At 39.9% G+C, this 25491-nt stretch overlaps 1 protein-coding gene across 3 annotated transcripts in view; it reads left to right on the top strand.

The window, feature by feature from the left end:
- CDC42BPA (CDC42 binding protein kinase alpha) overlaps positions 1-25491 on the top strand; it is a 145552-nt gene that overhangs the window by 80318 nt on the left and 39743 nt on the right. For all 3 annotated transcript variants that reach the window (XM_026048044.1, XM_026048043.1, XM_026048045.1), the window contains 12 exons: positions 2612-2705; positions 3452-3652; positions 4232-4480; positions 6495-6574; positions 7652-7818; positions 8385-8507; positions 11660-11793; positions 13486-13728; positions 13973-14083; positions 16977-17224; positions 21935-22040; positions 23766-23890. In XM_026048044.1, coding sequence (XP_025903829.1) covers positions 2612-2705; positions 3452-3652; positions 4232-4480; positions 6495-6574; positions 7652-7818; positions 8385-8507; positions 11660-11793; positions 13486-13728; positions 13973-14083; positions 16977-17224; positions 21935-22040; positions 23766-23890 — 1881 coding nt within the window. The remainder of the gene's footprint in view (positions 1-2611; positions 2706-3451; positions 3653-4231; positions 4481-6494; positions 6575-7651; positions 7819-8384; positions 8508-11659; positions 11794-13485; positions 13729-13972; positions 14084-16976; positions 17225-21934; positions 22041-23765; positions 23891-25491) is intronic.

Here is a 25491-nt window from a genome sequence, read left to right on the forward strand (position 1 = left end):
TTTCCCTACTTTCAACTTCTGGATCCTTTCAGGCTGATGTGGCATTTATTTAAAAATAAAAAAAAGAGGCAGAATCCCTTCGTAAGATAATTTTTCTCCTTTTCCTTAAACTGCAGTGAACTAATTGCAAGATTATTACAGTATTAGTGGTCTGCATTCTCCAGCTGGATGGTAGGAGTATTTCCCTGAGCACCAGGGCTGTCGCTGAGAGATAATGAACCTGAGATATGGAGTCAAGGCAGTTGGCCTGCAGGCGTGGATTTTAAAACCAAAACCCAACCTGTTCTTAGCGTTTTCAGGAATTCGGAGTGGGGCTGATGGACGAGGAAGCTGCAGGGAAAGGATGAGGCTGGAGGGAGGTGCCGTGGTTGGATGGGCTGTGGAGCAGTGGCCGTGGGCTGCAGAGGAGCTGGTGCCGCCGGCAGCGCCCGTGCGGCCCGGCCGGGGGCGGGAATGTGGGGGCACCCTGAGAGGGAACAGGCTCTGTTGGACCAGGAGAAGGAATCGGTTCCGTTGCCTCATAGACACCAAGTGCCCCAAGAACATAAACCTGAAATAAGCCCCATAATTCTAATGGAATCCAAAGGCTGCCGGCTCGGCAGAGGTAACAGGGCTTCTGGCACGTTATTTTTCCCCCTAACCATCTCCTCCTAACTCTGTAGTTACACCGCAGCAATGCTGCCCTTCCTCCTTCCCCTCCATCTTTCATAATTCCCTAACTCTGCGTTTGCCCGCAGCCTGCTCCCTTCCACAGGTGCCAGCAATTCTTGTCTCCCAGGCTCTCTTCTCTTAATGCAGTTCAGCTGAGTTCAGACCAGTTGTCCATGAGCTGGACACAAGCCCTGAGGTATTTGTAGGCCTTTACTTGGTCTTTCTTCCTATCCCTCCCCTTAGTTGTGCAAGTTGCTCATGAGAAGTCTCCTTGGAGCCTCAGACAGCTGCCTTTGCAGGAAGCACTTGTTTTTCGGAGCGTGTTCAGCGCTGTTTGCAGTTTGGGTTTTGCATAGTGCTGACAGGGTGAGATTTTTCTGTTGTTTTGGGAGATATGGAGTGCGTGTTGGGGGGGTTGGTTTGGCCCCTCTGCTCGAGAATGTATTAACAGATAGAGCTTGGGTCCGTGGAGCCTCGAAGGTGCCTCGTGGGTTTGTTTACCTTGGATCAGGTCCAGCTTCTAAATGGAACCTCATTTGGGGTGCGTGTTTTTGCAGAGTGTTTTATACAGAAATTAGATTTCCAGAGGTCTCAATAGCACGTGTTTATTTTTGTTTAGGAACACGCTTAAGGAATGTTTTGGTCAGTCAATGTAAAATAAATAAAACTATCTCAATCTGGCGGTGAAAATTCTTTGGCATAGTCAGTGTCAGCAAAAATGGAGCTGAAGAATGTGATTTGGGGAATGCGCTCAGCTAATTCTTACGTTCTGCTTTGTGAAGGATCCTTTTTGTTATGCCCTTGTATGTAAAAACAGAAGTGTGATTTCTGAAGTAGTGTTTGGTTTTCATTTTGTGAGTGTTTCCCAAGGTGTCTGCTGAAATTTGTTTGCTGCGTGGGCCACACGAGGCTGCCTGCATTTCTCAGTGCTTGCAGTACTGTGTGTTTACCCTGTCACACCTCTTTACATTTGAGTACTAGTGTATGTACATCCTAAGATGCAGTAGATAGCAAATGGACTTCTGGATTGCATTTGAATTAGCAGTGCATTTTATTTTATGTCCTGTTGGTTTATTTTTGGCTTTGCCTGTCAGGGGCAGCACAGGGCTGTGACTGCAGTAGTAACTGGGACCACTGCTGCTCTTCCAGGCCCACGTGAACTTGTTGAGCGGGAATGGGGACGGTTGAGCGTCACAGTCAGTCATAGTGGGGAGTGGAAAATGCTGCCTTCAACATCCAGGGAAGAAAGGGAGTTTGCTGTAGCAGTTTCACTTCTGTAAATGAACTTTCTAGGTTTTTGAGGGAATCGGGTTTTAATTTTGTAAAAGAAAATGGAAATGGAAAAAACATATATGCTTATAAGTTATGTATTTATATATAAAGTTCATGCTATAAGTTTCCATATATTACATATATATAAATAAAGTTTATTACATAAATATATGTGCCTGCAATAGTTTCATATCTATTTATTTACAATAGAAGACTGATACAAAACCAATGGCTCTGTTGGTCATTGCAACCAAGTTTTTGACAGAAAAACATCTCAAGCGCCTGTGAGCACAAGAGAAAGAAACAAGTGCAGATGGAAGACACTGAATGTGTAAACGCAGTCCCTATTTCGAGGTTTCCCCGGCCCGTGTCCTGCAGTTGTTCCCGGTCTCCGGCACAAGCCCCGCAGGCGTTCCCGGCGCGGCTGCAGCGCCTCGCGCTCCCAGCGCGAGCGAGAGCCTGCTCGCCGCCGCGGGAGGCCCCGGCACGCGGCTCCTGCCGAGCCTGCCGCGCTGTGCAGGGCCCCCCGCCTTTCCCGGCCCCGTCGTGGGGATGTTGCTGGTGCGAGTTTGGTCATACCAGTGATCCTTTTGCTGCTCCTTTGCCATGGCCGGATCAGGACTGAGACGTGGGCTCTATTTTATGTGTTATATTTTTATACTGATTCTGAAATCTGCTTTGTTTGCAGGGATATCAAACCAGACAACATCTTGATGGATATGAATGGGCATATTCGATTAGCAGATTTTGGTTCTTGTCTGAAACTGATGGAAGATGGAACGGTAATTGGAAAGAATGATATATTCCCAAACACCTTTCCTTCTGTCCTGTGCTTGAGAATAGAATACGTGCTAATTAGAGAGAAAAAGTGTTTAGAATGAAATGGGGTGGTAATGGTATTGGCACACAGTCAACATCAGTTCAAAATGAAACGCTTACTGCTGGGATTTACTGTTTGTTAAAGGTTTTTTAACCCAGAAATAAATACAAGGAAGGTGCACTACCAATATGGAAGAAGGTATGTGTTGGTGGACTGTGTTATCCTCTTTGTTTTTGAGCCCTGAGCTCAAATCTTTACTGGAAATGGGAGCTTTAGTGTGAGTAGGATGAGATACAATTCGCACACATCATGATGTTGCAGTAGGATACTGGAACTTGCAGAGCCTGGCGGTATGGCAGGAATGCCCTTCCATGGCCCAGAGTGTTACCAAGTACTTGGGCTATCGTATGTGATTACCTGACAGGGAATTAATTCTTAACAACCTCAAGCATAAGAACGAACAGTTTCATTCTTTCTCCAATATTAAATATTCATAAATCTTTATCCAAAGTAAATCATTGGAATGCCTATTAACAGTGGCGTGTGTGCCTAGTAATTTTTATGGGTTTAGAAGCCTTTTTTTTGTGTTTAGATGTCATTGTTACAACTGGAACCACAGACCAAGTCTGTGTACAGGCAGAGTGCCCCACAGAGCAGGGCTGGCGATGACAGCAGCTGATTTTAGTGACGAAATTGTAACTTCCACAGGTGCAATCTTCAGTGGCAGTTGGCACTCCAGACTACATCTCTCCAGAAATTTTGCAGGCCATGGAAGATGGAAAAGGGAAGTATGGGCCTGAGTGTGACTGGTGGTCCCTAGGCGTTTGCATGTATGAGATGCTTTACGGAGAAACGCCCTTTTATGCAGAGTCCTTGGTGGAGACCTATGGGAAAATAATGAACCACAAAGTTAGTGCACTTTCTCTTTCCATCTCTCTCTAAGCTAATTTTTAATAAGGGATAACTTTAGAGGCTTGTTTAAAAATGAGTTCTTATGTAATAATTATGTTCATAAAAGCAAAACGTAAAATGTATTTCCATGTAGTAAGTTTATAGTTATGGGTTGCAGGTGGCTTTGCTATAGGATAAAGCTGTTCAAAACTAAAAATCTGGATTTGGAGAAGTGGCTGTTAGCCCACTCCAAGGAGCAAATCTTGGCTATGTTACATCACTCCATTTGCTTGACTTTCTTCTGGCAGATCCATTTGTTGGCTGATACAGGAAATTCTTAAATGTTCTTCCACCTGGACACAGTTGTAGTGTCCAAAAGGGTATGAGAGAAATTTAAATAAACAAGAAAAAAACAGAAGACACATTTTCAATAGTTTCTGTCTTTAGGGGAAGTCTTTTTTTCTAGAAACCTTACTGCATTTGTTTAAGAACCTGAGTATTAGCATGTTTTTTTCTGCACTATAATATTCACTAGGAAGATTGGATTTGCAGCCTTTTCTTGGTAATAAACTGTTTCTCCTTATTTTAATCTTTAAGGAGAGATTTCAGTTTCCCACTCAAGTGGCGGATGTCTCTGAAAGTGCAAAGGACCTCATTCGAAGGCTTATTTGTAGCAGAGAGCACCGACTTGGACAAAACGGGATAGAGGACTTTAAGAATCATCCTTTTTTTGCTGGGATTGACTGGGATAACATTAGAAACTGTGAGGCACCTTACATCCCCGAAGTCAGCAGCCCCACTGATACATCGAACTTTGATGTGGACGACGACTGCTTAAAGAATTCTGTAAGTACAGAACTAATGTTTTGACCAACCTGCTTTTGTGATATACAACAAAATATATTTAGATGGCATTTTTTTCAGCACTGATTTTAATTATGTGGGATAAGTAAACGATCTTTTAAAAAGTGATGGGTGGAATATATTCATAATGCGGAGACTGACTCTCCCAGGCCTGTAGGTGTAAGGATAACTTCAGGGTTTTTTCAGTTTTGTGGAAGTCACCTTAACTTTACACACACTTTAACTAACACATACAGCTATTATTTGCTGTAGAAAATTCTTAAGTGTCCAGCTCTTTTGGAGACTAATACCTATATAAGTAGTTAGCAAGGCACAGTATTTCCAGCCCAGCGTTGTTGACCCTTACACTAAGCTTGCATAACACATTTTAGTGTAGTCCTTTGTTCATAATTGCTCACAGGTCTGCCAGATTTTTGTTCAGTTCATCCTGACTAAAATTTTCCAAGCTTGGTTTCTGACTCAGGTGGAGTTTTTGGAAAGCTCAACCTAAGCGGTTCAGCCATTTTTCAAGAGCAAGCCTTGTGAGAGTGAAATAATTTTGCTTTAGCTAAAAAAACTCATTTCCAGGATTGATTTTTGAGCGTGTTAGTGTTTGTGTGCTTTGGAACAGCTACTCTGACGGATGATAGGGGTCATAGCATCGGAGGAATGCCTTGCATTGTGTCCTTGGAAATACATTTATATTTGTTGGAAGCTGCAGATATCTGTTGTTTGCGTGTAAGCTGAGGAGCTCTCCTTGCTCTTGCTTTTAGTTTCTGCCCCACCCTGTGCATCTGATTTCCACGGAGCTTCCAGGGCCTGTGGGGGGCTGTGGACAGCATGGGTTGTTGCTGGTGCGGTGGTGCTTGCACTGTCAAACGTGGGAAACACCTTTACCAGCTGAGATTCAATGGACACCGAAGTGTGTGGTGTGAACCTGCTCGTTTCAGAGCCCTTTCATGCAGCTGAGCCCAACACTCAGGCTGCATGAGGCAACTTGCAGTTTTTCCCTTTTTCTCCCTCAGTTTTTATACTGAGTACCAAAATTTCTGGGGGATGTAGCAAAGCTCTCGAGTTCAAGCATTTGAAAGGCAGTGAATTCTGTATTTTACAAAGTAGTCCTCATCAGGTCCTCCTAGAGTTGAAGATCCTGCACAGCCTAGCCGTGTCATCAGTACTGCTTTTTATTTATGCTGCAGTCCTTTTGATGTAAAGATTTTTTTTTTTTGTCTGCTGAAAGGTCAAGATTTTGATGTAAGATGACCAATGAAAACAATTTTTTCTTTTTTTTTTTTTTTTTTTTGCCTTTTCCAGTTCTTTCCTGCTGAGTTTTACACAAAAACATGTAGAACTGATTCCTTTCTGATTCTTTTCTGTTTGGCTTCCGAAAAAAAAAATCATTTTTACCTTTTTTTTTTTTTTTTTTAATTTAAAACCTTTTAACACTTCAAGTGTGGTAATCATCATCTTGGGGAGCTTATTTTGATGGCTATTGTATAAGAAGGCATTAGAGGAGACTGAGAGAGTACCTGGAGTATAAAAATGTCAAAGTTGCCTCTTTGAGAATGCTGTTAAGAGAATGCTTAAAAATACTGGAATTTATAATGATTTCAGTAGTCTAGCGACACGGAAATCTTAGCCTGAGGAGAAGCTCAGAGATGGTTACAGGTTTGTGGTTCTTTTTCTGGCAGGAACAAGGAGCACTGAAGGAAGAAATGGGCAAAAACCTTCATGTTCTTATTTTTTCTAGTAAATATCTGATTTATTCTCTTCAACAGAGAAAGCTTTTTTCTTTTTTTTTTTTTTTTAAATAGTACCAGCAGTCTGTATTTGTATGTATTGCATGCTATTAAAATAGATTTAGTGATGCAATTTCATATTTGGGTTGTAGATAAGGATGACCATCAATCTAGTTAGCGTGGTTTGGTCACTAACACTTTCCATGTGATTGAAATGTGAACCCCCTTTTTTTGTTGTTCTAGTAGGATCTTCCTCAATTGTTGTGTTATTTTTCTAGGAAACGATGCCACCGCCATCGCACACTGCATTTTCTGGCCATCATTTACCATTTGTGGGTTTCACATACACAAGTAGCTGGTAAGTAGGAGGTCCAAAATTCTCAGGAAGGAGTTATGTAATAGCCTGAATTTCTGCCTCTAAAACCAACTCCAAACAGCTACTGAGGCATGAGGTTTACTGAGGAGATTATTGGGCCGTAATCCAAAATGGTACCTGCTGTCTGAGGTGTCGACACCTGTGTCCACAGGAGTTTTATTGGTTCTCAACCAGTGTATGAAGTTAACTGCGTCTAACAAATATGAGTCCAGGTGTGTGGAGCCAGAGAAAACTTACCTTAAAAGACTTGAACATCTCTGGTCCTTCCAATCCTTTGGCACTCTTGTAAGACTGAGTGGGAATCTTAAAAAAAAATGGCCTTTCCTGATACTGTTATTAATGAGGTAGTATATATCTGATACTGGTATTAATGTGTCATGTGCAGTTGTACTGCTAAATTAAAGAAAAAATCCATTTATTAGGTTAAAAAAATCCAACTGTTGAAAAGCCATTCTGAAAGGCCTTGTTTCTGCAAATATGTAGAATTAATGCTGGTCATCTGAGATGTCCCGTAGCCTTCAGAAGGATTATTTGCACACCTAGCTGTGTGTAGAGACCAGTATCCACAGATCCAGGACCTCAGTGTTTCAGTATGTAGTTGCACACAGTTCAGCATCTTCATAAATCTCTGTTTAAAAATGTGCAATTAATGCAGATTTTTGTAGAACCAGTATAACAAAAGGAAATTAATATTACAGTCACTTTATTGTGGAATTGTTAGGAGCTGAGTCAGATAGACTAGTTTTCATAATTTTACATCATTTGCTTTGGTATCTTTGAAGTGTTTGGCAAAACTGAGGAATTATTTTAAAATAAGTTGTTATAATCTTATTAGCCACCAGAAGGTTGACTTTTTAATTAGGGGACCTTTTATGTACAGTAAAGAAGACATTGAGAAGATAATCATGCGAAGTAAAAATTCTGTTTCTGATCCGAGTGCATACTGACTAAGTATTGTTTTGTTGATAATTATTTATATAGTTAAACAGCAACTGTTTTTTTTAAACTTGTAAATGCAGCCTTTTTGTGAATTTGAGTACTGTTTAATTTTCTTTCCAGTGTGCTTTCAGACCGCAGCTGTCTAAGACTGACAGCTGGACCACCCTCCATGGACATTGACGCCAGCATCCAAAGAACTTTGGAGGACAGTTTAGCAACAGAAGCTTATGAGAGGAGAATAAGACGTCTAGAACAAGAGAAGCTTGAACTTAGTAGGAAACTGCAAGGTAAAGGCATTAACACGGTCGTTCAGTCACCACCTTAAGTTAGATTAGCAGTTTTGTTGAATGGTTTATGTTGCTGAAAAGAATAAATGTGCTTTCTGGAATATTTTTTGACTTGAAAAAAATCTCTTATTTCTGTTGACAAATTTTAGATACTTTTTATCTAGGATATTCTGTGTATACTTCTGATGACATGTCAACTTTGTCTACACCATGGCTTGATTACTATGCTGTTTAAGATTTAATTTGTTCAGCTAGCAATCACTAAAAAAAATCCACTAGTGTTTAGCAATTGAAAATTTTGTAGAATCTTAATTTCACTACAGGTCTTTCTGAATGATTCCATGAATGTCAATGGCAATGTTGACGTATAGTTTGTTGAATAGGGGTGAGATTTGGTCGTCCTGGGGACAGAGAAAAGTCTTAGTATAGAAATGACCATGAACAACCAGAATGCTCAGTTTTTCAGTGGTGTTTGTTGCTCTCCATGATTTGGCAAAAATATCAATAATATCTTTCTGATCTTCTGAGATGTCAGGCATGTAGTTTGTTCCTCTGTCTTTTTCTAGAGTCCACCCAGACAGTCCAGGCTCTGCAGTATTCAACAGTGGATGGCCCGATCACAGCGAGCAAAGACTTAGAAATTAAAAGCTTAAAGGAAGAAATTGAAAAGCTGAAGAAACAAGTAACGGGTAAGTTATAAATATCAATGAAAGGCTGCAAGAGGAAGTGGTTTGATGAGACCTTTTCCTAATGTATCACTAGTGTGCTTCACTTTCTAAAGTTTTTCAACCTAGCTTTACTTATTATTATATCCTTTGCTCCTCAGCAATAGCTCTTACGAAAAATGTTTCCTTTCGCAGCATTTCCTACAAGTTCAACTTAATACTCAGTAATCCTACTGTGTTAATGTTATGTTATAAAGGAGAAAGAGAATTTCAGTGACTTCTGCAATTATTAGTGGTAAAATTCCACTCATTTTAAATCACACTGATTTCAGTGATTGTAAATCAAGCTCTACCTGAGAGTCTGTGAAACCAGGTCCCAATATTCTCTGTGCAGCATTTATTTTTCTTTCACAATATGCTGCTACCAGAATGGCTTGGGGGTATTGCTGGTTTATTGTCTCTCCTGCTGTCTTTTTTTTTTTTTTTTTTTTTTTTTTTTATTAATCACCAGATCTCTTCTTCACCTTATTCCCGACTCGGGCTCTACCGAAGGATTCTCTAACTTAAAAAAGGAAACAACTATCCAGTTAAATAGGATTTAGTCAACACATGGAGTAATCACTAAGGCAGCACAGGGTGGGCAGTAGGAGCACACTAGGAGAGATGAGAGGGGGAAGAAACACCTCTCAGTTCTAGTATCAGCGAGCTTTGGGGAGCAAACCTCCTTTCCATTCAATTCATTTCCTTCTGAGAGTTCTTGAAGGTTTTGTCATGCCCAAAAATGCAACTGCCAAGAATCTCAGTGCTTCAAGCATGAACTGTGCACAGCCACACAGAGATTATGTACTGCTAATATCACACTGTCTCAAAAAGTTCACGTTACAGAGGTACAGGTGAACAGTTTCTGTGTCATGATGCAAAATTTTGTGTTTTTGTAAAGCTTGTCCTGCTTTACAATGAGCATTACTGTGACATGTGCCTGTGGCTCATCTAGCTCGGGGAGCCTCTGTGCCACGGCTGAGGTGTCTGTGCAGCTTCACACCAGCCACGTGTCCCTCCGCTTGCTGCTGAGATGAGGAGCAAAGGACATGGTCTGAAACCTCTGTTCTGTACCAATCCTCATTTCTCTTTTGGCTTTTGGGAACACTGGAAAGGAGCATAGTTCTAGAGCTGCTTTTGGATGGCACAAGCCCCTTGTAGAAAAACAGTGGGATCAGCTTTAAATGATGCTTGTATTATTGACGTGCTCAACAACAGCTTAGATTTTAGCTCATTCTTGTGGATATTACTCTCTTTGATAATAAAAAATAAGAAACTGATGTGGGAAAATTCTCTAGCACAAGTGGTACCTCTTTCCAGATTTAAGGGAAGGCAGTGTCTTATGAAGGCAGTTAATGTTGAGAAAGTTTTCCTTTAAGTAGCCATTAAGAGTGTGTTGTTCCACTGTTTACACACAGAATACATCGTATTTGTTTGTTTATTCCTCACAATGTTGTGCTAGAAGTGAAAAATGTGATGGGATGAGAAGGAGATGGAGCCACCTAATCTATCTGCAGTCATTGCGTAACTTTCTCAGCCTTATCTGGTCCAGCAGTACAACCATTAAATGGAAGGCAGTCGTTTTATTCTTTTGTGATATACATTTAAAACTAGAGTAGTGGACAGGAGACGAGCACAAACCAAATGCTGATGTCTGAATGCTTCCAAATTTAGGGGAGTTAGTTCAAAGCTTCTTCAGCAGCCTTTATATCTAAATTCCCAATGTAGATTTGATGAACTCTAGGTTTGATGCATCTGATCTGATGACCAGTTCAGATACAGAGTTGAACTTTATGCTTTAGGCTCATCTCTTGGGTAATTAGTTCAATGCAGTGTAATAACATCTTGCAGTGAGAGCTTGCATATATTAGCTAAAATGTTAGCAACGACTAGGATGATTAGTTGGGGAATAAAAATTTACTACTTGTATGTCACAACCAGCTTTTTGGTGCTTTCCTGATTTTACTGCCTCTTGTGGAACTGTAAGAGTAAACACCTGCTTAAAAAGGTAATAAAAATGAACAGGACATTGTGTTAAATTCAAGAGCGTCACCGGTGGGACCTTAGAAAAATACAACATTTTTTGTCTATCTGGTTTTGCAGGAAATTACAAGCTAGCATATGCTTTCAATTTTTGAGGTCAAAGTTATAATTTTTGTTCTCCAAGTGACACAAGAGAAAAGTTTGAGGAATCTTTAATATTGCCAAATATGTAAAGGACAGCAGTAGAGGAAGAAAATAAAGCTATGGAACAAAGTAGTTCATGCACAGAAGAAATTTATCTTGGCTCAGCAGAACAACATATAAACTTATTTGCTGGTGACTTCAGGGTAGACTACTTGAGACAGGCAGTGAATATTTTCTGGCACTGAGCTATATCTGTAATGGAAATGCATTCTTTTAAGGCTTTAAGCAGGGGTCAATGAATTAAAACAGCAGTGAGTATTTATATGGTGCGAGTAAACGGTTGTTCATTTGCTTATAAAATTCCTGTGTTCCAGAAATTACAGCCCTGAAGAATGTGTATATTTTTGTATTTGGTTTCTCTAAGAGTGAGGCCCAGGGTTGCATTTATGACAACATACTCAAAGCCCCTAATAAGAGTGTAGATGGGTTCCTGTATAGATAAATGCATAGGCTCTGAAGTCCTGCTCCCGCTGAAATCAAAGGCCAGACATCCTGTAGTTTCATAGAATAAGAATTAACCTGCCATCATATGTAGCCTGCATATTTTAAAGTAAGGATTAGGAAGAAAAAGACTTCAGGAACTTCAGCTTCTGATCTTGTAGCATTTGGGTGTCATTATTTAATTTTTAATCGCATCTCAGAAACACACTTTAATTTCGTAGCTGATTGACAGTTTGTATGAAACTGTAGTAGTTTTTCTACTACTGTATTTACAGTAGTATTAAAGCGGGACACATAAACACAAATTGTTACTAGAAATAAGCAAAATCATCTGAAGTTAATTTTAACTGTACAAACAGAAGAAGACTTGCCAGCTCTTGAGTGACCCATTCCTTCCCCTGCTCATTTGCCGGGCGGTGGGAAGAGGGGCCGATTCCAGTCGCCATGTGTGTAGTAAAGGATGCATTATAAGTCGAGCAGCGTGGTGAGCAGTGTGCTGCTTTCCCTAGATTCTGGTCACCTGGAGCAGCAGCTGGAGGAGGCCAGCAGCGCGCGGCGCGAGCTGGACGATGCCTCCCGCCAGATCAAGGCCTTTGAGAAGCAGGTCAGGGCGCTGAAGCAGGAGCGGGAAGACCTGAATAAGGTAAAAGCTTTTGCAGCAGCAGCACCTTTTCTAAAGCCCAAAGACTCTGGTTCACTTTTGTGCACTGTGCTTGCAACAGTTATTTTGGTTGTGGAATAAATAAGTAGATAACAAACATGTAATATAATAGCTTTGCTTTCTAACCTTTGTTTTCTCTTTTTAAAAAAGTCATAGGCTTTACTTAAAGCATCATTTGTGCGATCATGACATGGTCATAGGTGACTTAATTCCAGATACAGTTTGCAGCATGAAGCTGTTTTATATGTTGGCTGAAAAGGCGTTTTTATGGCCTCTGAAAAGAGTGGAAATTGTAATGGTTTGAAGATGGAAGATAGAAGAACTGTTCTTATATGCAACTAGTTCTGTGAACTATTATTTTCTGAAGTGTGAATGAGAGAGTAGCAGGGAAAAGATATGTATAACATCATATTAAGGAGCCACTCTGTTGCACAGAAAGTTTTCCAGAAGAGAGCTGTGACAACTTCCCCAAATTTGAAAACTGAAAAGTATTTTGAAATAACTACAGTATTTTTTTTCTTTCTTTATCTCTTTCCCCAAACTCCTTGTTTTCTTGCTTTCCTCTTACTCTCTTGTATGGGCTACCTTATATTCATGAGTAAATCAACTTGAAAATGTAATTGATACAAAATGTTTCTCTTCATCCTAAAAATTAGCCTAGTGTTTTAGAGCCTACTTTAAATGCTGACCTACCAGCTATATATAACATTGCTTCTTTTAACCCATAAAATTCTTAAAACCTTACCCAAGAAAGAACATCCCTTTTCTAAAGGAACTTATTAGGACCTCTTTTAACAACCTCAGAAAATGCTCCAAACTTGTCTAGATGTCAACAGTGCCAAATGTTAATTCTTCCTGCCACTCTCCTTTTCATCCTCAGGCCCTCTTTCCCTTGCTGCTTTGTTCAGCTCCACTTTGGCTGAACGTCATTAAACGATTTAAACCCTTGTGGTCCCTCAGTCTTTGTGTAGTTGCAAAGATGGGGAACACAGGCAGCTTTGTCAAGGTATTACGTTATGGAGTTAACGCAGCCCTCGCTGCCTCATTTCATGGGGTGGGCTCTTTTAAAGATATCATTCTCGTATGTTGCTGGTAATGGCTACAGTGTTTTGTGACCTGAAACTTTCTGAATATTGATATTATGGTACGATGTGGGGAAACCACAAGAGCCGTTTGCAAGACTGCTTCCAAAAACTCCTAAGGTCCCAGCTTTCAGAAGGCAGCTTTCTGTTCAAGTAATGTACAAGCTTATGTTTTTGTTCTACAGTTGTGACAAATACTGTTCTTTTTTTACTCATTTAAGTTGTTCTTGAAAAGCCAAGCCAGTGGCAGCGTGGCTAAGACAGCAAGGTATTTTCATAGTTTAGTGCTTGAAAGCCTTTGTATTGAATCTATAATAATGGACCAAAATCAGACTTGGTCTAAGTTAAAGCACTTTTACTGACTTGAGTAGTTTGAAACTACTTTTAGCAGTTTAAAACTTAATTTATTTTAAAAAGACCTCTTTCCTTTCTGTGTAGAATCATATAATCTGTATCCTAGATGCATTCTTCAAAAGAAATGAGTATGTGTGTTCTGTTCACTCTGGAGAAGGTCTTAGATGCTCATCCAAAAACAAAAACTGGCCTTTCAAGCTTTCTAGGTTTGTTACTGAATTCTTTTTTTAAACTGTAGGAACTGGCAGAGTCTAGTGACAGATTGAAATCCCAAGCCAAAGAGCTGAAGGATGCACATAGCCAGCGGAAACTGGCCATGCAGGAGTTCTCCGAGATGAATGAGCGGCTCACAGACCTGCACTCCCAAAAACAAAAGCTCGCCCGCCAGCTCCGGGATAAGGAGGAAGAAATGGAAGTGGTGATGCAAAAAGTAGAAAGTTTAAGGCAAGAGTTACGCAGAACAGAGAGAATAAAGAAAGAAGTAAGTAGAAAGAAGACAGAATCTATGCAATAGTAGCTGTATATAAGGTTTTCCGATAAAGTAATTAAAAAAAAAAACCCTATAAATTTTTAACTGTTTCAAATAATACTCATTTTGTTTTCTGTTCTGAGGATTTTAAATGTCTGGATTAGTACTGAAGATTTGTCTCATGTATCAAAAATCGTGAATAGGTTTTGATAAATATCAAGAGTCTTGCCTATTAAAAGTATATGTACTTTTGTAGCTGGAAGTCCAAGCTGAAGCTGCAGCTGCTGAGGCATCCAAAGACAGGAAATTGCGCGAGAGAAGTGAGCAGTACTCTAAACAGTTGGAAAATGAAGTAGAAGGGCTAAAGGTTAGTCTCTTTTTGATATTAACACCTGCAGGCTTCCTACTGACTAGGACTGGATCTGTTTGATTGTTTTCAGATGTAGGACAAAAAGGTATTGTCTCAGTTTGTCACCTCACTTGGTGATGAATGCTGCTACAAACATAAATCATACTATTGTCCAGAAAAACAATATTTACCTAAGGTGCTTTTCAGACCACTGTACACCAAAAAATTTCTCAATAGAAATGTCTTGCCTTTCTTGATTTCTTACCAGTTTGCTTCCATAATTAATTAATTTAACTTCACCTATTAAAAATGTTTAATCTAGGATAGTTGTGTGTGTGAAGATGAGCTTGCACATTTCTGAAGAGATGTTTTGTGCATTGTTTTTCCTTGGCATGTAAGTCAAAGTAAAGGTGGGTTTCTCAATAATAGATGTCAACCAATATAATTGTAAAGGAAAAAGATTTTAGGAACAGAAATTCAAGTAAATCAAGAATGTTGACTGTTATTTTATTCTGTGAGCTAGCATTGCTTGCAGTATTTTGAAGAAATTAAACTTTCTGAAAAACTTGTAGTGACTTGAATAAAAAGGTTTTATAATTTCTACATGAGGATTGCTGTTCATTTATAGCAAGATTCTGTTCCTGATGTTTCACTCACTAGTATGATCTTAGGGTACTGTATTTTTGTATAAATTGTCAGACCAGATCTATTCTGGCCTTAATTTAACAGTCAGTCTGGCTTCTGTCCACGCTGACCTGCTCGTGTTTGTAAGGATATAGCGGGTGGACAGAGGAGATCCAGTGGCTGCCATGTATTTTGATTTTTCAAAGTCTTTGGACAGGGTTTGACCTCAAAGATCTTTAAAGAAGCTAAATTGCTGTGGGACTGCAGGAATCTTTTTTATGGATTTGAAATTTATAAAGGACAGAAGGCAAAGGAAAGGACTTGTTGCTTGTCAGGATGGAGAAGAGTGAGCAGTGGGGTTCTCAGGGTCACTGCCAGGGCCAGTTTTATTCACCATCTTTGTTAATAACCCCGAGAAGTCATGGATGATACTGGTCTCTTTGAGGTAGGCAAATGCCAACCACATAACAAGGGAATATTGGAAGGATCTCAGGGAACTGAACGGGCAAAAACGTGGCAGAGGAGCCTCAGTAGCTAAAAGGTAGCCACCCAGTCCACTCAGAGCAGGCCTGTCTGAAAACACTGATTTGGAGGTTGCGCCTGAACCAGTTCCAACATAGTCTGTTTGCTGCATTCCTGTCATTCTGCAACACACTGTACAGTACCAAATGCTTCCCTCTCCTGCTCTGCCCTCTGTTTGATGTTAATGACATCTTGCTATAATGGTGATTCATTATATATATAATGATGATCCATTCAACACGTTAGATACCTGACAGATGATGTTGCAAAACTTGATTTTTTTTACATGCTGTGAAGCCATCTGCCTGTAGACAAGTCTGCATGCTGGGCAGCAGCAGACAAGCTCAGCGGTTGACCACCTCTGTATGAAAGAAAATGCCTCTGCTTTAGTGTCTCTTTTTCAAGCCATCCCCTCCTTTCTGATATACTTTTCTGTGTCCTAGGCAGATGAGTTTACACTTAAATAAGAGGCCAAAACAGAAGTTCATTTTGACCAGACTGAGTTAGAGAAAGCAGTGAAGGAGTAGCAACTATCCAGCTTGTGCACGATGGGTGCTGTGATCCCTGCCAGCCTGAGCAGCAGGGCCCAGGTTTCTCACAGGGGTCAGTGTGGCAGAAATTCACAGCATCTGAGCAATCTGCAGGGACATTCAGCTCTTAAGTTTGTTTTCCTGCACCAGGAAAAGAAAGCTGCCCAAACCCGCAGTGAATCAAGGGTGACTGAGAGGATCGAAACACTTCATAAGAGTGTAGGTGTAAATAACTAAACAGATTCTTGTAAAGGTGTGAGATAGTCACCATAAAGAAGCAGATTTTTCAATTACCTACTCTTCCTAAAACAAGAAGCAGATTTTTCAATTACCTACTCTTCCTAAAACAGTATTTTTTATTAAGTAACTTTCTTTATCTCTTTAGACTTCCTTTAAGCACAAAACTCAGAGAATAATCCAAACCAGTTTACACTTGTATTTACATTTAAAAAGTATTTCTGTACTTGGATTTCAGTGCATGTCATGTCAGTATCTCATTTTGAACCTGATCTTGCTCCTCTTCTATGTTGTGGCAGGACATTGAGTTTAGGGAGTGCAGCATTTGTGCAAATATTTGTGTCCTGAAACAATATGTAAAGGCTATTGAAATAGCAGAGGGCCTCACGAAGAGAACTATGCAGCTGCAAAAAGTGAAGTAATTACTCTTATTGTTTAAAGCTTGTTTTTCCTATTAACCCACTATGGTATAAATGGTCAGTTTAAATAAGAGGTCAGGCTTCCATCCTGCCTGATGCAGTCCATGTAGTATTTTTGTACCGGGATTTTGGTCTACACTTAAGTTTCTGCTTTCCTCTATAGCGTGTTTCCATAAATTATTTGTGCTTTGAAATGTATTCCAGTCCTTATTCTCTGTTCCTGGAAGTTCATTGATCTTGTTGTTGTCAGCCAGGTGTGTGGGAGCCTGGGGATTTTTAATTTTTCGGTCCCTATCTGGCTGCATTTAAGGGGAGTCAGAAAGTGGCCCGAGACGTTCAAAGTGATGATCAAATTTACAGTGGCTTGAAAATCATTGCTACATTTAAATCATAAAATCATAGAGAGTATGGTTCAGTTTTCTGCTCTAACACACTTTCAAAATAATGAGATAAATGCTTGTGTTCACCTGACCTATCTTATGGGATATTTCCTAAACACAGACGTATGAATAATGAGTTTTTTATTAAGCATCTGTTCCAGAACTCTTGGGTGCTAACTTGGAGCTGTTTGTTTTCTAGCAAAAGCAGATGGGTCGCTCGCCCGGGGTAAGCAGTATAGAGCACCAGCAGGAAATCACTAAATTAAAGGCAGACCTGGAAAAGAAGAGCGTTTTCTATGAAGAGGAACTATCTAAACGAGAAATAATGCATGCTAATGAAATAAAAAATCTGAAGAAAGAACTGCGTGATGCAGAGAGCCAGCAGCTTGCCCTCAAGAAAGAAATCATGGTTTTGAAAGACAAGCTAGAAAAAACTAGAAGAGAAAAGTGAGTGTTTTATGGTATTTATTTTAAAGTTTGAAATACCTTTTAAAGTGTTCTCGTATGCTTCCAAACACACTTCTGTTTTCAGAATTATGGAACAGACAGGTGCATTTTGGCTGATTTAATGTTGTGGTTGAATATGAAGTAGCTGAAGTTGGCACTCTTGTCACCTTTTAAAAACAAAACAAAAAAGAAAACCACAAACCCTGAACTGAAAGCTAATTTTGCACCAGGGTTCTTGCGCTGCCTGACGACTTGCAATTCAGGGTAAATTGACTCCTGAAGCTTATGCTGACGCGTTAAACTTTTTTTTTTGGTTTTTTTTTTTTTTTTTTTTTTTTTTTTTTTTTTTTCTCATCTTTTGATGCAAAACTGATGTGTTAGAGATCAACTATTGCTGGCACTTCTGCCAGCACAGGCACAGTCACTTAATGCGGACTAAGGCTAATCCATGCTGGGTTCTATCCCATGTTAACAACAGTCATCAGACTGGTAGGCGTAAGCTTCTTTATCTCTTCTGACATGGTCATTTGTCAGAGCCCTGATTTTTTTTTTTTTTTTCCCCTCCCACGTGGTAGAGTTTATAACTGGCCTTGAGAATGTTCCTTGAAACATTCATTAATAAAAAGAGATTTTTCTATTGGATGATGTAGTACTGGAAATAGTAAAAGTCACGACTTGAATGTATTCATCACTTCCATTCATAAAAAAATTCAAAGTGCTTTACAGACACTAGCATAGATACTTCTTTTTCTGGAGATAGTAAAATGATATTAGAAAATCCCTAAAGGAGAAACTGTTATCCAAAGCTTAGCAAAGCTGTAATGAGTCCTTGGCTGTAAGTTGTAAATAAAACAAAAACATTTTTCATGGATGAACCATCTCTTCTTAGAATGTAGCTATTCGTGCCTTAAACACGTTTGCACAGCAGGTTGCTGTTTAGTTCCAGAATGAAAGGTAACATTTTTATTGGCAGTACATTTTCATTGTACTGCAGCTTGATGCTTTTCCTGATCTGTGAGTCACAAATGCAAGGAGGACTGCACTGTCTTGCAACTCATGAAGATGATGGTGCAAAGCTTCCGTTGTCATACCCCAAGTAGTGTCCCAGAAGAAAGAACACTGTAAAAAATCATTAGTACTTTCTTATGCGGGCTCAACTTGTATTAAAGATCAGGCCTCCACGTGGTGATCAGCCCAAAATCTCTTTTGAGTTTTACCAGAACATTCCAGAGGTGTATAGCTGCAAAAGTTGTCATGTCCATCTCCTGGAGTAAAACGTTGCTTGACAGACTTCAGTAGCTTCATAAACCTGGTTTCAGTCAAATTGCTCCCTGTGAATAGATGATGAATTGGATCCAAATCTAAAATGACTGGGGATTTCAGCATATATTTCCATATGTATTTCAAGCATGAATCCAACCAGAATCCAACATTTGGGCCTTAGTGGGCAGGCCTTCAGCTCCAGCATAGAGAGTGTCCAAGCATAGAGAGTGATTAACCCTTCAGCTGGGTTTTGTTCAATAGTGATGCAGAATTTCATAGCAAGCATTAGGACTCCCCACAAATGCCAAGGCCACCATTCAAGGTATGAGTATTTGTAATTTATTACAAGTTGTCACCTCTAGCAGTTCAGAGATTAAACGGAAAGCTTAAATATTAGGAATGGAAGAATTGTTATTGTTGCTTGATATGTAGCATTTGGTTGTTTTCCTCGAACATTGATTCTACTGTTGTGTTTTCTGCTTTCATGCATTGTTTTTTAGCTTTTGTAATCAGACATACAAAGCTTTTTGTGAGTCTGCCAATAGAGTTGCTCGGTGTTAAGGGTTGAAAAGGAAGCACCTGGAGGCTTTATGCTGAATCCAGTGGAATTACTGCAACAATAGCAATGGGGTGGGGTTGCATCATACACGGTTGGGGGAGAAAAAAGTAAATCTAAAGGGATCTTTAGGACACATAGTTTAAAAAGTGGCTTTGTCACACTGCTGTAGCTGTACCTTTATAAGGGTATAATCTAAAGGTAGGAATAACATAGGTTATTCAAGCAAAGGTTGATAAGAGCTTTGTCAAAAAAACTATTCTCCTGTTCTCTGTTCACACTTTTTTTTGTTGTTTCCTTTTTGAAACATGCGTTGTGGTGGTTTCTGCTGCTTTTTTGAAAGCTCAACAACCAAAATCATCAAGAAAGAGGAAGTACCATTCTACATAAAATGATAGCTCTTTGCTAAGATCTGATTTTCTGCATGTTCTTAAAACTGGGAATATAGGAACACACTGTGAGACCAGTGATCCATCTAGTATGGTACTCCATTTCTTAGATTTTTTTTAATATAATATTTTAGGCAAAGTTGCAAGAAAATATAAAAACAATTATGTTTGTAGAAAGTTTTTCTAAGCCTGTCATTTAATGATAGATTTATTAAGTATAGAGCATTATAAGAAAAGAGTGGGATTTTTGTTTGTTTTGCTTCAGGTCTGCTTTTCTTCGTTTCAAAGTAGAAAGATAAAATATTTGCCCTTTTTCGCCAACTGCAGGAACAAAATAACCCAGTGCTGGGTGGTGAAGTGGTGTCACAGAGCTGCATTTTGTATTGCTTACATGTGCTTTGCTACAGTTGTTGTAGTGATAAAAAGAAATCTGGGTCGTGTATGACTTCCTGAACTTCAAGATGAGATAGAGCTGAATTTCAGATGAGGAAGCTTGGTGGAGAGGAGGGTGCCAGGCTTCAAAGCAAAGGTGTTATTTTGTTCCTGCTGGCTGCCCAGGGTTCACCTATGGAAGCTGCTGTCACAGTGCTGGGCATTGCCGTGTGCTTTGGTGTAATGGGTTATATCCCCCTTGTCCTGTTGGAAAGGTGTCTCCCTTTTTGTGTATGGTATCATAGTAATCTGACTGGGATTAGTGTCCCTTAATTAAGAATGTAAAAATATGTTGCTGATGCTTTTAAGGCTGCATTGGGCCTTAGAGCCTTAAAAGAAGACATTTTAGACAGATATAGAACAACAAAACCCACTAAACAAACCCATAGATACATAAAAGCTAAACAAAAGAATTTAACCAAATGATTTAAAATTACTTTGCTCTTCCCTCTGAGACATTAACTTCGACTCTGTGCCTTGCAAACCGAAGCAAGACCCCAGCAGCCAAAGCTTTCATCTGTTTTACCTTCTCCCAAGCTGGCCCATCATAGCCAAGGAATCCAGCGGTGCAGGGAAGGGCTGGTGGTGGGTTTTGGGCTTGGACCTGGAACAGTAACTGCAGTATGTTAGCTGGCGAGCGTGGAGCGTTATGTTTCAAAGGAGGCCTGGCAACGTAGCCTTGCTCCATGAGCCTACCACGCTGTACTAGATTTCAAAGAGCGGGCGAAGCCCTAAATGAATTTCAAATTAGGAATAGGAAATTCAAACCAGCATCGCTCTTAGCTGGGTTCAGGGCAGCCCCTCACACTTTGCAGCTTTTAAGGCTGCTCCCGTAATCTGACAGTTCTGCATTTCAGGGCACATGTAATTTTCCTATTGCAAAACATGGAATTCTGCAAAAACAATTGCAGTGCTCAAGAGAAAGTTCCCCTGGATTGTTTCTTTGAGTTTACCTTTTTACTGGCACTTTTCAAACCATTTAGCGATGGGACTGTGCTGTTTACTGTGTTCATGTTTGGGTACCTGTAGTATTTATAGTCTGGGTTTGTTGAGCTCCTGAGGAGCTGGGTACTGAATATCTGTCACAGTGAATGCAGGATGCCACAAAATCATCTTCCTGAAACTGCAGAGAGGACAACTCTAGAAAGAGTGGATTTGAGGTGAGAGTTACCGATCTCCAATACTGGAGTGTGTACCTTTAATGAAATGACAGTGGTTTTGTCGAACAGAGCACCTGTAGTTTAGTTTATTTTTGGATTCCCGTGTTCATTGAACAAGATTAAAATTCACATTAAACAGAATCAGACAGGATTCTTTTTGTGTTGAGTAAAACCGATCAAAGAAGAGAAGGCTGGGGAGAAACAGCTAGTCTGAAACTCCTTTTCAGATAGAGGGACCCAAACATTCACATCAGGTGATACTATGAGTGTATGGGTTATCCATCCACTTCTGACTGATGGTAGTCGAATGGTTCCTGGAGTAACTGTTCGGATTTGTCCTCTGACTGTGCTGAATTGCCCGCAGATAACTGCACATTGAAGCTTTTCTCATCAGTGACAGTCCCCAGTGATTTACTGCAAGTCCTATATGTTCTGGTTTCACATGGGGCCATGTTTGCAGGTCATTCTGCATGAAACCTGGAACTGCAGAAAGGTATAAATGCTAAAATAAAAATTTAATGAACTTTCAGAGAATTTAATGTGAACATCTCGGGATATGCCATGATGCATCTGCCCTTCAAATTTACAGCTTCTTAATGTAAAAAACGAAATAGACATACATGGACTGGTAAACATTAGGTCAGTGGAGCTTTATTCTTTCAGTAGTGAAGAAAAGATAATCATCCTAAGGAAAGATAATCATCCTAGGGTTTATCATCCTAAAATACATTCTTTACTTATTTTCTTATTTTAATAGACTGAGAGGTTAGCAATGTTATATGTTTTATTTAGCAATGTATTACTTTTCTTTCAGACACTGTATGCATCGATCTTCACATATTTAAGCAGGTATTATGGTGGGTTCTCAAAATAGGAAACCTTTTAATTGTCCTCTCTTTTTGTTTCTTAGCCAAAGTGAAAGAGAGGAATTTGAAACAGAATTTAAACAGAAATATGAACGAGAAAAAACTCTGCTCACAGAAGAAAACAAAAAGCTTTCAAATGAGCTTGATAAGGTGAGTGGTGGTTAGCTGAGTCTTGAGTATACGAGAACACTATTCAGAGCCATGTTGTGGTCTCTCATAAATCCTGATTGGTAGCAGAATTAATAATATGCAAGAAGTTGGGATTAATGTTAGATTTAAGTAAAGAACTGCATTAATTTTTTGCACCCATGTACATGTGTCTGGATTTGAGAATGTAAGCACATATTTATATACATAAATGTGTTTGAATATGACAGAGAATACAGTTATATGGTCTTGCAGAGTGATAAGAGAATCTCTTGACTGTATGATAAGCTTAAACAAAGCAAGGGGGTGCTTGGTTGTAGGATCCAAATATTAAAATACATCATTACTGATGTAATTGCAGAGAATGGATTTGCATGTCAATTACTGTAAAAAAAAAAAAAAAAATAGGGCCCCTCATGCCTGAAGAGACTAAGTGTTACTTTGAGATACTAAAAAATCCAAATGATAAAGAGATTAAATTGAAGATTGTGTTGAACAAGGAATAAGGAATAATTTTTCATGCTTTTAGGTTATCTTATTATTGTTTATTTTGACTGGTCATTCAAGTTCACTATGGATTGGCCGTATCTTGCTATTCTTGTCTGTCCTTTTTTAAATGCATTAACCTGCTTTTAAAATGTGATGAAATTATATTATTTTTTAAAGTAAGTCTATTTGCATGTCAATGTTCAAATTAAAGTATATTTTCCTACCAGTATATGCATTTGTATGAGCATAGTTCAAGAACAGTAAGAGCCTAGTCACTTTGATAGCTTTTCTGCTTTGTCTTGTTCTTTTTCTTTTTAATTCTCTCTTCAATTTGCCTATCTTTGTATTTGTCTTGTCAAATGACATTCACTAAATAGGCCTATTTACATGATAAATCCATTTAAATGATAAATATATAGTGGAGTAGTCATATGAGCAGTAAAAAAGGGCAGAGCAGATTAAAAATGGGTATTTTTGCATCATTTTGATTTGTTAATTTATTTCAGTACTAAAAGAAGCCTTTCACATGTGCTCCATTCCCTTGAGCAGGCCTTCCTGGAAGGTTGGTCCAATCTCTGCTTCCCATTATGACTTGGTGAATAATTATGGAGCAGAATGGAGGTTTAGCCCCCCAAACCCACTCAGGTTGGCTCCTGCTTTTGTCTTGAGGAAGGGGCACGTATGAGTGGCAGCTCGGTGACTGCGAGGGAGGTTAATTGCTAGCTCTGCTATATTGTACTTACAGATGTGCATTTAATTTCCATTTGCCTGTCTGCAAGTGAGGAAAATGAAAAATAGGGGAGCGTGAGACACCTGCAGCATCTCGGTACTGGCACACGGCTCTATCTGTCCAGCCTCACGTTCGCCATAGAGCCGAGCAAGGCAGGGATACGGCTCTTTTGTGTGAGCTATGGAAATGTTGGTGCTCCTGCTTCACACTTCCAATGTTTTTTTCTTCAAAATAGAGTATTCCACCTGTATACTGTGCAACACAGTAACTGTGCACATATTTAGGGACCAGTTCTCAGGAAACTCAGTTACCTGAGTAAGAATGTAAGGCCTTGCAGTACAACTAAGGCCATACCTGAGAAGAAGAAATTCTGGCTTTTGCTGTTCCATGGTGTTTATTGGGAAGGGTGTCCCAACTTTTAACACACCAAGGGGCCATGTGGCTCCGGGCGACTGCGGTGCTGGCCCTGCAGGGAAGGTCCCTAGCAGGTTCTTTGACTTCCCTTTCAGCTCACCACCATGTTTGAGAGGCTAAGTATGAACAACCGGCAGCTGGAAGAAGAGATGAGAGACCTGGCGGACAAAAAGGAGTCCGTGGCCCACTGGGAGGCCCAGATCACTGAGATCATCCAGTGGTGAGTGCTCGGCCCACGTGTCGTTGCAGAAGCCCTCAGCAAAGGCTGGTATGTGGGAGGGCTGCCCTGAAGCCTGCGTGTGGCACTTGCGAGTGCTTACATCCGGCATCCAGCTCTCTCCTTGCCTGGGATTTCAGGAATGCCTGAAGGTAGACAACCACGTTCCTCCTTAAGAGCAAAAGTGTTTTTGCAAGTGCAACTGTTTGAAGGGCAGCGGCTCCCGGCCTGGGTGCGGCTGCGGCTTTGGCAGAGGGCGGCGGGAGTCGAGTCCAGCGCTGCCCTGGCCCTGCCGCCGCAGCTGGGGAACAGCCACACGGGCTCCGTGGGGGGCTCCGTGGGGGTCTCCGTGCCCGCTTCCTTCGGCTAAATGACACCCAGGTACGGCAGCTCTCATGGGATTCCCACCAGGAGAGCGTCAGAAGCTGACAAAATTCCAGCCAAGTGACATCAGCAAAAACACTTCTGTTAAATAGCGACAAGATGTTTGTAAGAGTTTCTCTCTAGTTTGAATAAGTACACTGAGAAGAGAATAACAAGCTGAAAATATTAAGAGAAGCGAGGAGAAAAGAGAAGCTTTTTCAGAGTGGTTGTTATTTTTCTTCTCCGTTGGTGCTTCTCCCCCTGCTTTATGGCTCACTGTCACGTTTAGCTTCTGTGGAAACAATCTGTGTTCAGACATTTTTGTACAGATCTTTCACTTCTGGGAAGATTTCATAATCATAAACTAATCTGTTTTTTTGGTTTCCTACTGGATTTTTTCCTCCCGTTTTCCTGTCTCTCTCAAGCTAAATAATCTAGCTTGTTGCATCCAAGTAAAAATGGGAAACATGCTTTTTAAAGAATTTTAGTTGGACATTGTTCAGTCAGTATAATGTCAGTATAATTTTGTTGTCCAAATATGGAGAAAGCCTTGGCTTTTGCATAAAAACTTTGATGCATATCAAGAAAGAAAGACTGGGCTCTGGGTTTCTGGAAGTGTTTTAGACAGTGTTTGTTACATAAAATGATATAGCTCCAAAATGTGCTAGCAAGTCCCTAGCGTCTCAGTACATTTTATCCGTAGTAGAGTAGAGGTCTGAGTAGAAATTTAAAAGGCATAATTTGTGCATGTTTCTTGTAAATCTTTTCCCCTCATACAACTGTAAGCGTAGTGGACTGCCTGCATCACTGAGGGGGGGAAAAAAAAAGAATATTCAAGTTGTTTAAAAAAAAAACTGAAGTTGTTTTTTTAAAAAAAAGACATAATTTGTAATTCATCAGAAATTTTTAGATACTCAGGAGAATAAAATCCAGATAATAAGACAGACAAGTCTGTCATTTCACATTCCTTATAATTGCCAGGGATTTTTTTGATTGCTTTGAGACAATTCTTGTCTGTCTAAATGCACCAAGGTAACTAAACTCCATTTTTCAGATTTACATGTGAAAGCTCTCATAAAACTTGGAAGGTCTGGAAAAAGCCAAGGCAGACTTAGTTGTGGATTGCTTTACTTGACACTATGTAAAAATATACCAACAGCTATTAAGACAGCCTCTTCTCCAATTTATATGAGGGTTTAGTGTTTTAAGAATGTACTACTGATGTGGTTCACATATATGAT

Source organism: Nothoprocta perdicaria, unplaced genomic scaffold (genome assembly GCF_003342845.1).
Source record: "Nothoprocta perdicaria isolate Ctin4 unplaced genomic scaffold, notPer1 scaffold_51, whole genome shotgun sequence".
Lineage (NCBI taxonomy): Eukaryota > Metazoa > Chordata > Aves > Tinamiformes > Tinamidae > Nothoprocta > Nothoprocta perdicaria.